Source organism: Strigops habroptila, chromosome 5 (assembly GCF_004027225.2).
Source record: "Strigops habroptila isolate Jane chromosome 5, bStrHab1.2.pri, whole genome shotgun sequence".
Taxonomy (NCBI): domain Eukaryota; kingdom Metazoa; phylum Chordata; class Aves; order Psittaciformes; family Psittacidae; genus Strigops; species Strigops habroptila.
This window is the reverse complement of record NC_044281.2, coordinates 76,235,447-76,249,095: the sequence shown is the minus strand read 5'-3', so window position 1 is coordinate 76,249,095 and position 13,649 is coordinate 76,235,447. Positions and strand designations below refer to the sequence as shown.

Genomic DNA, 13,649 nt, shown 5'->3' with positions numbered 1-13,649 from the left:
GCTGTGTGGTCTGGAAATTTAAAGTTGTGGCCATCGCTCAAAGCTTGCTTTCCTGAGACATGCATTTTTATTTTAAGGTAATTGATTAGTTATAATGATGGATGATGAGGACAGGGTAGGGTTCACAGAGGGCAATTCTAGCCTTGCTGGAGCTGGAGTTTACATTTATTGGTAAATAAATGGGCAGAACTTTGTCTAATGACTTGAAAAGTATATTAAGGGAATTGGACAGTCACAAAGGATCTTGGGAAAACTGAATTCAGCTTCACTTATCCATATGAGTTAATTTCAATCATGGAGAGGGCTGTATTGAATGATTTAGACATCCCATGGTCTTTTATTTATGAGGTCTGTAGGGTCTATTATATTATCTTAAAATTTCCATTCTGCCCCAGGTCAAATGCAGATTTCTATAGTACTCAGCGAACTAATAGTGGGAAAGATTTGTTTCCAGATTAACCAGTGGTGGTCCCACACTAGAGACTGTTCTGTTTTGTATATGAGAATCTAAGCCTGTAAAACTTCTCTGTTTTTATTTTCTCTTTTAAATGTGCTTTAGTTATTTATGACTTCGTGCCTGAAATTTTGCTATACCCTTGTAAATCACAGAAGAAATATTTGAGGGATTATTTTTCCTGTTGGGTAAAATTAGTCATAACTAAAAGGTTTACTTCGCTTGTCTATACCCCATTTTTTTTACAAGCCTTTTGTACAATTCTGATTTCATTATGTCAGTGTGTGCTGCATAGTCTGGCAGCGTAGAGCTACAGGGTTATAGCTGGGCATTATGTAACTACTTTTTTTTTTTTAATGGGAACATATTATTTTTAATATGCTCTTGGACATAAAAGGAAAATTCTCTGAATGTAGGTTTGTCTCTGCTGAATAGTCATTTATAAAGAGTGACTGGAAAATGATATGTGTACCCTTCTTAGCTTGTATAACATTGAGAGCTTTAGAAATTTTAGCATCATTCATGTTAAGACATCAAAGTATTGCTAGTTGAACTCAAATCTCTCTGAAATGCTAATCTGCACCCTTAACTGTAGTGGAATGAACATACAGATGGTTCTTCTAATTACTTGGAGAAAGAAAAGGGGATGATTTCCTTTAATGATTTCCCCTTCTTTCCAGACTGAAAGCAGCTCCAGCTCTTCCCTCCAGCTAATTTGATGGTTAAAAGATGCCTTTGTCTTGCTTTCAGCTATTGAGGTTTCATCACAATTTGTTAAAACTTTCTGACATGAAGCGAGGTGTGAACCCAGGGCTATGTAGGTTTGGTTCACAGGTCATGTGAAGGGGAATTATAATCTTAAGCATTTAAAACCAGAATGGGGCAGTATTTTCATCATCACATCTTATTGTACCAATGACTAAGATGGGTTTTTAGGGTTAAAAAAGGAGCTTGAATCTTAGATGCAGATGGTTGTTGATCAGGGAATAGATCCAAGTATTCAGGCTCCAGGTTCATGGTAGTTTCATTTTCCCAAGGATACAAATGAAGAGATTTGAAACACATTTCTAGAGCTGTTGACTTCACTGCTGCTTCATGGGGTAACACGTTCAGAGGAACTGAACATTATTCATGTATAATTTCAAAAATTTTAACTTTCATTATAAACCAGAACAAAGGTTGAGATTTTACAAACTCCATACTGAGAAATGAGATCTGCGTACTGTAGAAACAGCTGTCGTGAACACTGGTCTCTTGGTCCACTACCTTTCTGCTCCTCTGGATCACAGTGGTGCAGAATCTCTTTGTGGGAACCTCTTTTCATTGACAGGGATGGTCTCCGGCCAAGCAGATCCATACCAGCTGTTCAAATATAGGAAGGACATGAAGGACAATCCTCCTGCTGAGAGAGAAGGTCTTTGTTCTGTCTGGGAGCATGGCTAAGCTGACACAGGTGACTGAAAAGGAGACTGGGGCTGTGGGAACCCACATCAAATCATTTATGGCCTCTTTCTTCAGATCTCAAAGGTGAGTTTCATATCTGTTGCCTTCTTTCAGATTGGAGCCCTGTCCCTTGTGGACTAAGGGAAGCTGGTGTAAACTGGAAGAAGGCTGGGAAGCAAAAGGGAATGGACTTGATTTTTTCTGCTTCATGATCTGAGTGCAACCAGAATAGCCCTTTAGCTCTGTTTTGAAGGTTGTGACCTATAACCTTGCATAGAAAACTACATATTAATGACAGTGTCAAGCCACAGCTCCTCCAAATATTTCACTTCATTCAACATTGCATCAAGCTGCTACTGTTATTTCAGGATTTAATAGAATTTTATAAATCACTGTTTAATGGTGTGTTTTCCTGAATATTCTAGAAGCTCTCGTGGGTATTTTTCAATTAAAATACTTAGTGGGAACAGCAACAAAAAAAGAAAAAAGAATAGCTTAAATAAATATAGCTACTCAATTCCTTCTGAACATCTACATCTACACCTTACATAATCATTCCCTATTGACAATGTTTTCTGTTCTTTGAGGTGCACCACTTCTCTCCAAGCTATTCAGAAGAAGGGGATTTGGGTTCATGACTGCAAAAAGACTATTGCAGTGCTCAGAGAGACTAATTGTGAGGTCAGAATTCAGTGGGATTTTTTTCTCCTCCATTTTATGTTAACCAGAATGTTGTATAATGTTTTTACTAAGTAAAAGTGTAACCAGGCTTAAAAGCTTTTTTTCCTACTAGAACCAAAAATAGGAACTATTACTGATGTAGGATAAAGTTTGGGTTTTTGAAACTACGGTAGTGTAGGCATTTTCAGAAAAGGGTTTGGAGGAGTATGTTGCCTAGGGCTGTGTATTTTGATTTTGTCTGCTTTAATCTAGGCCTTACAGTGTTGGAAAAGAAACAGGGGAAGGGGAGAATGGTTAATTAGAAATTCTTGCTTTATCTTCTTGTTCCTCTGGAGCAATGACAACCTATATAGTAATAGGGAAAGGTGGTTTGCCTAAGTAGGATATCAGCAGATCTAGATTCCCTTGCTCATTCTACCAGAAATATCTGTCCTGCTCCAGGGTAAAAATTATCCAGCTTCAGCTTCATCCTCCCTGGCATGGAGATGACAGTGATCTTTGCTTGGTGTCAGAAAGAATTGCTCATTGTCATGCATATAATGCTGTGAGCTTCTTGCCTTGCTACATTTGCAATGATTAAGTTGTCTTCTATTTGGGCAGGTCTTACCTGTTCAGTAGGTAATACTTGTAAGTCTTTCTGAACACCTGGAGCATCACTAGAGCGATAGGGTTAAAATAAGAAATGAATCCTACATAACATATATCAGCTTATTCTAATTAGGGTATGGTTCTGGGATAGATATTTATTGTAGACATGGCATGTTCAAGTCTTCTAATCGATGGTAGTTCAATCAATGCATTCAGTTGAAAACAAGTGTTCATAAAAATAGAGCTAAACTGTGATTGCTGCTGCTGCTCATGTACTTGACAAAGCCTATACATAAAAACAGTTCTCCCATCACAAATGCAGTCACAGAATGAACAAAACACTTCTAAGAGCAGAATGTTAGGGGAAAGCTACTTGGAGAATAAACTCTTAATCTAATAACAATCAGGTATCCATGGAGAATAAGAAGACTGATAAACACAAGCTGAGAAACTCTACAGGTGGGACTGGATTCCTTCCTTGTAAGATTCATTAAACAGTGGAAGACTGTCAGAAGGAACTGCTGAGAGAGGTGAGCTGGAAGCAGTCGCAGTAAAGGAAGTCTGATGGTGTTTGTGGTTTCAGATTTCTTGTATAAGCTAAACAGATGGGGAAAATCAAACATAAAGAAGCATTCTAAAGCAAGTATGTTAAGGAAAAGGGCAGGGGAGAAACTGGGCGATGTTGAAATCTGCAGCAAAATTCACATTGATTTTCATAAAAAGAGATTCTTAAGTCAGGAGTATTTCCATTTATAACCAGAGCTACATATATCAGAATAACATGAAAGAATAAACAGCAGAAGTGGAGTCTGTTTAATCACGCCATGATCATTCACCTCTAATTTCTTCTACATTAAGCCTTTTCTGTTCTGTTCTCATTTAGCCACAGATGCCTTTAATGGCTGCTGAGAGTGACACTGTGAAGCAGGGAAAAAATAAGCAACCAGATTCTACTCTGGAAGAGAAATGGAGACAAAGAAAGAGAATAAACCCAGGCACTGAAGCACAGCTAAAATGGCTACAATGCACACACAGAGAATGAAAAAATAGTCCTGATAGCAAATATAGATTTGTACTTTTGGAGATGCACATGGCCATAAACCAGCCTGGCTGTAAATATGCTGGAAAAACTTTCATTTTCTTTTTTTAAATACCACTTTCTTAGTCTAAATGGAACTGTGCTGAAAACATACAGAAGGCTTCATTAGAGGTTGTGTTAGGTTGGGTTTTTTTTCTCCTTATAGAAACATAGAATAAAATCATAGAAAGGTTTAGGTTGGAAAGGACCTTAAGATCATCTAATTCTAACCCCCTTGCATAAGCAGGGACACCTCACACTAAATCATGTCACCCAAGACTCCATCCAACCTGGCCTTGAACACTGCCAGGGATGGAGCATTCACAACTTCTTTGGGCAACCTCTTCCAGTGCCTCACCACCCGCACTGATGATATAGGTCATTAAAATACAACCTCTCTTCTCTTCTTTTTTTTCAAACATGAGTTTGCATGAAAGAGTGGAAAAATGCATTTCCAAATAGTGTTCTTATCTCTACATAATGTTGTTATGCAAATTATAATCAAACTAGATGACAGTCCTCCAGAAAAAATTTTAGTATTAAGAGCTTTCAAAGGTCTAGGGCAGATTGTTGTTAGTGGGATAGTTAATTAAATGGAAGTTGGATTTTATTACTTTATGAGCAGCTAGAATGATGTTGGTCCTCTGGGGTTTTTTCTTCTTTCTGTTTTATAAATATTAATTGAACTTATTGCTCCATGAAAACAGTAAATTTACTATGGCAATGCGGTCATTACAAAACATCAGGTAGCCATTGCTCTCTTCTGCCCTGTAGCTATCACCAGGGTAGCTTTGAGATAATACAGGAAGCAGGAAATGCTTTTTCCTTCTTTAGCTCTTGGGGAGAGATCTCCTTTGGGTTTAGGGTTCAATGTAAGCCTGCCTGTTTTCTCATGGGCAAACACCAAGTGGTTTTGTGGGTGAAATGCGCTCTGTGTGTCTGTCGTGAGGGCTTCCCAGTGTAGGGGTCTCTTCAGAGAGTCCTGCCTTGCCTTTCGGAGTGCTCTGTGCTGACCTGCCCTGTCACACCGTGAAGACAGAAGCGGGAGGGCGGGCGCTGTCTGTGGTGCTCCTGGCGCTGTCCGTGGTGCTGCAGGCGCCGCGCCCGCCAGCTCCCGGGTGCGAGGCAGACCTGTGGTGGTGCGTCCCGCTTTGGAGGAGTTCAGACCCCAGCAGCATCAAGTGCAGAGGGGCACTGCTTCTACCTGGTGCTGTAGAGAAGTGTCACGGCCAGGCAGCATTTTGTGCTGCTGCTGCAAAGACTCAAGCGTCAGCCATCAGGTTTTCTTGGTAGTATTCTTCTACACGAGAGCTAAACTGCTTGATGGGCCCTGGGGGTATATAGTGACCCTGGCTCTTGGCTATTTACACCTGCAGGCAACGTTTCTAACACGAAGTGTCTCCAGGGCTCACAGCATTCAATCTGCAGATGTTTCTGGGAGCTTATTCCCACAGTCTCTTCCAGCTTGGGGCATGGATTGGTTTTGCACTCTACATCCCTTCAGGGCTTGTGAGCAGAGGAGAAATGCAGTTTTTCTGGAAGGGTAGGAATTGTTGGATCTGATGGATATGCAAATCTGCCTTCATATGTTTTAATTTTAATTCTTCCTTGTAAGAGAAACCTTTCAGCCTTTAGATCAAAGACACATTCACATATCTTTTCCCAGATTAGTCATGACTTAGTCATGGTAAAGCACACTTCACCATGATGAAGAAGGAAACTTCTAGGACTGATATTTCTAAGAGCTTTTTCCCACTTTTTTTTTTCTAGTGTTGCACATCCTGCCTATGGTAGCTCTAAAGAAAGCAGCTGTCTCTTATTGTACCATGATAATGCTTTGTTTCAGTGGTGGTTTTACGGAAGGATCTGTAATACAAATCTGAAAGTCTACTGATATCTGCCCAGACAACTGGGAGATGGTCAGACTTGATTACCATTACTTGAATCATCATAGCACTTAACCTACTTATCCTGTGACTAAAAATTAAACACCCCCCCCCCCCCCAACTGTACATCAAAACCTAACATAAAAAAACCCAAAACAAACAGGTCAACTTCTTTCTTGGTCATTAAATCCTGTGTGGGTTTGGCTGGCAAAGGAAACCTTGAGGAAGTGGAGATATGGAGGAATGAAGCCTGCTTGTATCAAGTCTCTGGGTAGCAATCTTGCAGGAAGGCAAGAACAGAGAAAGAAGAATCAGTGACTGTAGTGATTGCAGTGCCTTGGGGCTGAAATGTTCTTACAAAGCCCCTCTGCTTACCCTGCCTTTCTCCCTACTTTGCAGATCAGCTGCTCTGAGCAGGTGCCAAGATCAGCAACAGTGAAAGTTCATCTGGCAGATATTCAAGTACTGTTGTAGTTGGTCTGCACAGGCAGTTGTGTACAAGTCTTCCCATTGAAGAACCACAAAGAACACTAGAAGCATCTTAGGACTTAGTTTCAGCTGTGCTCATGTGTGTGGTTGCACATGTATACGAATTTTAATTCTATCTTTTAAACATTATCAATAGAGTTGAAAAAGGTAATAGTGGAATTATTTTGATATATAGGTGAAGTCCAAAGTCTAAATCTGTGTTGATGAAGGATGGAAAGGAACCTCCTGAAGTCCAAGCCCTATGCAAGAAACCATACCACATGCATGTGATAAATAGAACAAGCTTTCTGTTAAAAGCAAGTGTTTTATCCCCCCTAATACTTTGATTGTTCCAAAAGCCACTACTTCCAAGGGGCAATTTGTTACTCTCCCACTTAGAAGTGTTTTACTTTCCATTCTGAATATTGCTCATGGTGAATTTGTTCTTGCCTTAGTATTGTTCGTTAGCTTAAATAGATCTTTACCTGGAGTTTACCAGTGTTTTTAAAGAATACAGTGCAATTCTGCTCTGGTGAATAGACACTTAGAGGAAGAAAATTGTGCAGAGATTGTAACAAGGTAGAGGCAAATTCACCCTGGAATCTGTCCAAATTATCAGATTTTCTTTTCCTTGTACTTTCAAATGCACTGCCTGCTCCTTTGTATAGACCTGCAACACAATTTACTCCATCCTAAGCCATACTGAAAATGCTCACTAACAGGTGACTTTGATCCCGTCTTTTATGTAAGTTTTCCTCTGTAAAGGCATCAAACTTCCTTTCATTCTCCTTGAGGTTTTCAAAGTTTCTCTGTGTAATTGTGCAGTGATCCTCCATATCATCTCTGGTTCCAGACTTGGTAGTTCTATGAAATCCAGTTGGTATGGTCCTGCTTTTTATGCTTACATAATAAAATGAAAAGAGCTACCAAAGCTGGTCAATCCAAGCAAGATTCTTGAGGAGCATGAATAGTTGCTGTCTTCTGGTCTGATTCCTTCATACATGTTTCTATTCTTTGCCTATCTCACAGTTCTTAGGATGTTTGCTCTGGTATAGATGATGGTTTCTCATATTTCTCAACATCACATGTGTTATGCAAACCCAAACTGAGAAGAACTACTACATACCTTATGTTAAGAAAAATCAGTTTTTAACTGATTCCATAACATAAATGGAAGGTTAATTTTATAAAAGCTTCCTTTGGTATCCTATTCTGTCTCATCTCTCCTTCTTTCTCTCCCCTTCCTCTGTCCTTAAATCTGATCTAAAACCTACTGTAAAACTGCTGTCAAACTAAGGAGCCAGAACTTGCTCACCACATCCCCTTCCTTCCTGTTCTTAAGGACAGGTGGCCCATTTGCTTTACTTCAGTCACAGAGTTGTGTTCCCATGCCATAAATATCCCTTACTGCTCACCCAGCAGTTCTATGTGCCAGTTCTTGCAGAACCCAGCAGTGGGGATTATCTAGCTCCTAACAGTATAAGTTTATTCACTTCTACATTTGGCTTTTACCTTGTTGCGGTAATTGTGACCCAGCACCTTCATTCCCAGGAAACCATTTGTAATTTTCCTCATTTTTTTACAGTTATCTTCAGTTTAGCTCAAAATCTTAGTTATCTAAGCAACCAGCTCACTTTTCCCATCTCACTTTGCTAACAATTTTGTGCACACAGGGAAGAATAGAGCCCCTATTCTATATTTAGCCTGAAACCTCAACCATGTTTTGACTTAAATTCAAACCTCCTCTTAATTCAAGTTGTTGAGCTCCTCTTCAGCTTAAATGAATCAGCTGAATCTTTAGTTTATCAAAGTTTGGTATCTTGAATTTGAGAAACGCAGCAACAACAACCCAAAACTCCAAGACAAACAAACCAACCAAACCCTTAGTTGTAAGCATGGTTTCTAGAGTTTAGAGACTACGGTGTTTCAGTCTACAGCAGTGACAGAGAGGATGTATTTATATGATTAAATGAGAGAAGGAGAGACAGGCTGCCCTGTCTTAAAATTGTTGTGTGATACACAGCTTTGTTCCCTGACTGGCCAAAAGAAGAATTTGCTAAAGGAACCCCCAGCTCTACTTCATTCAAACCAGGCAAAGTGTTTATTTTTGTTGTAGGCTTTGCAAGAGCTACCTGATGTGCTCTGCTCAGAACTTCCTGGAGGAATGTGAAAGACTTTTTAAAGTTCTGTGATGCCAAAGAAGTTGTGTTTTGTAGAAGACACATATCAAATAAACAAGAACAGAGAAAACTAACATCTGAGACTGTGAGACTTCAATGGCAGAAGAAAATATTTGGTCTGTAATGCTAAATAATAGAAGAAAGGGCCCACTAGCTTAAGAAGGACTGTTGAGCTTTGAAAGTATAGCTGCTAGGATCAGATCTCCTTCCTGGATCACACTGTTTTAGTTAGGAACTACAGGGATGATTAGACATGCATGTAAGGAAGAGTGTCAGTGCTTTAAGAGGTTTGCCACTTCCTGAAAGTCACATAGCAGTTTAAAATGTTTGTGCTCACAATGTCTGTACAGAGTTGGACAGATTAGCATAAGAGATCATGAAAGCTCAGCTGTGAAATGTTGCTGTGAAGTGCTGGTCTGATTCTAGCTATAACATTCTCCATTGAGTCAAGGAACACCAGGGTTTCAATTAGACACTAATCAGCATTCGTATTTGTGACACCCTTATACACTGGAATGTCAAAATTGTTCAAATATGACAGTAATGAAATTTCTGTGACCTTTTCTCTTTTAATGAAAAAATTCTGTGTGTGAAATAGACTTACAGTTGGTTCAGGACGGACTTTGTCATCTAGGCTAGGAAATTCTAAACAAGATTACTAGTTGCATTTTTAAAAGGAGGAAAGAGGGTTTCTTTGGGGTAAAATGCTGAAAGACTTTTCCTATTCAAACCCCTATTAAACATTATCTTTCCAAGTCTTGGTTGTAGAGTACAGTTGAACTGAAGAAATTTTCTGCCTGAAGCCAAAACAAACAGAAAATCACTAGCAGAATACAGAGTGAGAGCCTTCAAACAGAAGCTGTAGTGGTTACTGGTTTCAGAGGTGAAGAAAATACAGCTGAAGGTAAGAGAAAATGCAGGAAGATAGTTCGGTATAGCTTGAAATAAAGGAATCTTTAAGGTTACTTATAGTTTTTGTGACCGAGCATTAAGGTGACCTTGAAGGCCACTTTAGATGATATTTTGTTTTATTTTTATTCTCACATAGTGAAGTATAAACCTTTTTCTCATAGGAATACAATGACTATATTTATTGGATCTACTCTGCAGCTCTCGGGAAGGAAACAGAAAAATCACTCACTTAAAATGTGATTTTCAATTATTATCTGCTCTAACATTATCATGAGGCTTCTTTATCAGCATAAGCCTTGCAATTCCAGTAGCATGTGGGCAGTTTGAAGGCCATTTATATATGTTCCGCCTTCATTTTTTGATGTCTTTTGGCTTATACTAGAGACCACATCCAAAGCCTACTGAAATCCTACTTCAGTAGGATTCAAACCAGATTTAAATAAAGACCATACTTTTCTCCCACATGAAGTTAAACAATTGCATTTATGGGTGCTAGGAATTACCGAATAGTATAGTTGCACTGGGTGTTGAAAGCAGTAGGAATTCCCTTTTTCCTTGCCTCTTTGAAACATCTACCCTCAGGTGCCTCTCCTATTCTGGGTTTGGGTATGTAGGGATAAATAGATACTATATTCCTCTGGGTCCTATCCGGCTTAGATAGATGAGATTGGATTCTGACACAGGATGTAACATCCCATTTTTTGTATGGGTCATGGGTAGGTTACTACATCCATGAAAAGGTGGATAGCACTCTGAGGAACGCTTGTTCTCCCCTCAGGCTGGAATTATAGCTGTATTCCAGCCTATACAATAATCTAACCATATATGCAGTGACACAGAGTCAGCACTTATGATGTTTGAAATGCTGATCCATCATGAGCAATTGTGGGAGAATGGTTCTGGTCTGAACAAGGGCTACAAAAGATTAGCTTCTGGTTTAAGATTAGGAAAAGGAATATGACACAAATTAAATATATTTAAACTTGTGATTTATGTCAAATTACATAAAACCAGAAGAAGGATATCCTGCTCATAACCTCATAGGAAAGAATGGGTTAATATTTCCTTAGACTAGTCTAAAAGATTTGGACATAAACTCTCCATTGAAATTGCATCTAAATCCCCTGAGTGCCTTGCAAAACCCAGCAATGTTCTCTGCCCTGAAGTATTCAGAAGTTGTTAAGCTGTTCCATTTAGTTTTTAGTGGATACAGTGGAGTTTCACTATTTTTCACCAGCTGAGGTGCTGGTTCCAGAAGTGATTGGAATAGAGGAGAATTAAGAGAGAATTAGAGAAATAGGCAAGAGCTGGATGGCAATGTCTGCTTAAATTCTGTAAGCACTTATGCTGATTTTTTCTTTCTAATGTGTGACCCAAACAGAACAAGTTCAGTGTGTTTTATAAACTGGTTATCACTTGTTGTCTGGTACAGAGAAGGTTAAGAAACCTATTGCAGGAATGAAGAAACACCCCAAATAATTGTGGCAGCTGCAATATTAGAAACAGGTTGCTATTTCACTGCAGGTAAACTCTTACAGCTAAGCTATTTGGGTGCTACTGTTTCCTTTGAGATGATTGCATGTGTTTACTTTTAAAGATGTGTAAACCCCACTGAAAATAGTCACAATGGGTGAGCAAACATTCCACCACCATTAGAAAATAAATTGAAATAAAATAAGATCTTTTGTGCTCTATGCTAAATGCACATTTCTAAGCCTAACTTCATTCACAGGTATGTAGCTGAGTCCCTCTAGTGGCATAAACGTTTATTTGACTTCACATGTTATTAAAATTCTATTTTACAGTCCATTATTCACAGGTAGCTTTTCTGGGCACTCTGAGAGCTGTGGCAAAGGAAATCTTGGATTAGATACTGTGCAAGCTCGTGTTAATGAATGTAAATTGATTTTTAGCTGTGAGGTGCAATTATAGGTGCACTGGAAGAAGGGAATATTTGAAATGATATTCTAGAACTAATTACTATCAGTAAGAAACACGCAAAGAGCAACGTCATACCCAGGACAGCCAATAGGGACAAAAGCTTATACACAAACCTGTCATGACCTACTAGTGAAGACTGTTTAAAAACACTGATCTCCATTTAGCTTGTAAATGCTCATCACCCTCTTTCTCACTCATATATTCTCTCTCTCACCCTGACACACACACACACTCCTGGATTTGCAGAAGACAGACGTCTAGGGCACTTCTTGACATCCACAGGAAAATCATATGGGATTAAAAAAAACCACAGCAGTAAGTACTCACTGAATTACATGTTTATTAAGTAGCATGCTGTCAAAACCTAGATTTAATAGTAGATACAGGAGGACTTTAATGGAAATTGGTTGTATTTGATTTTTCTTAGGAACTGCTGAAAGCTGCCTCTCGAGGATTACAACTTCACCTTTTCTTTTTACGGATGCTTGTTTACTATCCATGTGGTAACCTCTGGACAGCCAGTAATCCATTCATTATCCACAGTGATTGAGTGCAGGAGTAGTGCAGTGGTAACTACTTCACTCAGCTGACGGCAGACGATAAAAGGAGGGAAATGATGAATTCGGACAATTTAACCTCCCAAAGCTTCCTCTCTGCGATTCACAGCAACACCAGCAATTTGTTCTCAGGGCTCCAGTTTGTTCAGTCCTTCAAGCCACTCATCATTCCCTGCTACTCGCTAGTGGTTTTTATTGGTGTCATTGGGAATTACCTTCTCATCTATGTTATCTGCAAGACGAAAAAAATGCACAATGTCACCAACTTTCTGGTAGGAAATCTGGCTTTCTCTGACATGCTCATGTGTGCAACATGTGTGCCTCTGACACTCGCCTATGCCTTTGAGCCCAGAGGATGGGTGTATGGGCGTTTCATGTGCTACTTTGTTTTCCTGATGCAACCCGTCACTGTGTTTGTGTCTGTCTTTACCTTGACTGTCATAGCTGTGGATAGGTATTATGCCATGGTGTACCCATTCCGCAGGAAGCTCACGATCCCTATTTGTGCTTATATCCTGGCTGCTATTTGGCTGCTGAGCTGTACCTTGGCTGCCCCAGCCTTGGTCCACACTTACCATGCAGAGTTCCCAGAACTGGACTTCTCTATCTGCGAGGAGTTTTGGTTCCACATGAAAAGAGATCGCTTAGCTTATGCCTACAGCACTCTCATCATCACCTATGTACTGCCTTTGGCTGTCATTTCCCTGTCCTACCTGAGAATCTCTGTCAAGCTGAAGAACCGTGTAGTCCCAGGCAATGTCACCCAGGGCCAAGCTGAATGGGACCGAGCAAGGAGGAGAAAGACTTTTCGCTTGCTAGTCTTAGTGGTGGCAGCCTTTGGAGTCTGTTGGCTGCCTCTTCACATCTTCAACATGATAAAGGACATCGACATCAGCTTGATTGACAAGCAATACTTCAACTTCATCCAGCTGCTGTGCCACTGGTTTGCAATGATGTCTGCTTGTACCAATGCCTTCCTCTATGCCTGGCTCCATGACAGCTTCAGGGGGGAGCTGAAGAAAATGTTTGCCTGCAAGAAGAAGAAAATTGGACCCACTACAAACTGCATTATGGCCAGTGTGGTGCTGTAAATGAGAGCTGGTGGGAGTGCACTTCCTTCGCATGGTAGCACTGTAAGTCTTTTCCACTTCTAATTAATTCTCATTCCTCACATTTGTCCTCAGGGCTCAATTATAACTACAGAAGTCCCATGTGTAGCTTCCACAGCACCTCCACTCCTACTGGCAGAGAGGCAGATATTACATCCCAAAAATGTCTACTTTGATTGGAAGTTAGAGGTCAAAGATATATTAGCACTATAAGATACCCTTATGTAAGCTACAGGGATCCTTCCTGTAGAATATCCCCTTCAAAATTAAACAGGGAAGATTTAGGTTAGATATAAGGAAGAAATTCTTTACTGTGAGGGTGGTGAGGCACTGGAACAGGCTGCCCAAGGAA

General features: G+C 39.8%; 1 protein-coding gene across 1 annotated transcript; it reads left to right on the top strand.

The window, feature by feature from the left end:
* The first annotated feature begins 10,954 nt into the window (after window positions 1-10,954).
* Window positions 10,955-13,324, top strand: PRLHR (prolactin releasing hormone receptor). Its single transcript, XM_030487863.1, has 3 exons — window positions 10,955-11,024; window positions 11,878-11,946; window positions 12,059-13,324. Exon 3 carries the CDS (start codon window positions 12,245-12,247, stop codon window positions 13,277-13,279), a length of 1,035 nt encoding a protein of 344 aa, XP_030343723.1. The 5' UTR covers window positions 10,955-11,024; window positions 11,878-11,946; window positions 12,059-12,244; the 3' UTR covers window positions 13,280-13,324.
* Window positions 13,325-13,649: the final 325 nt, after the last annotated feature.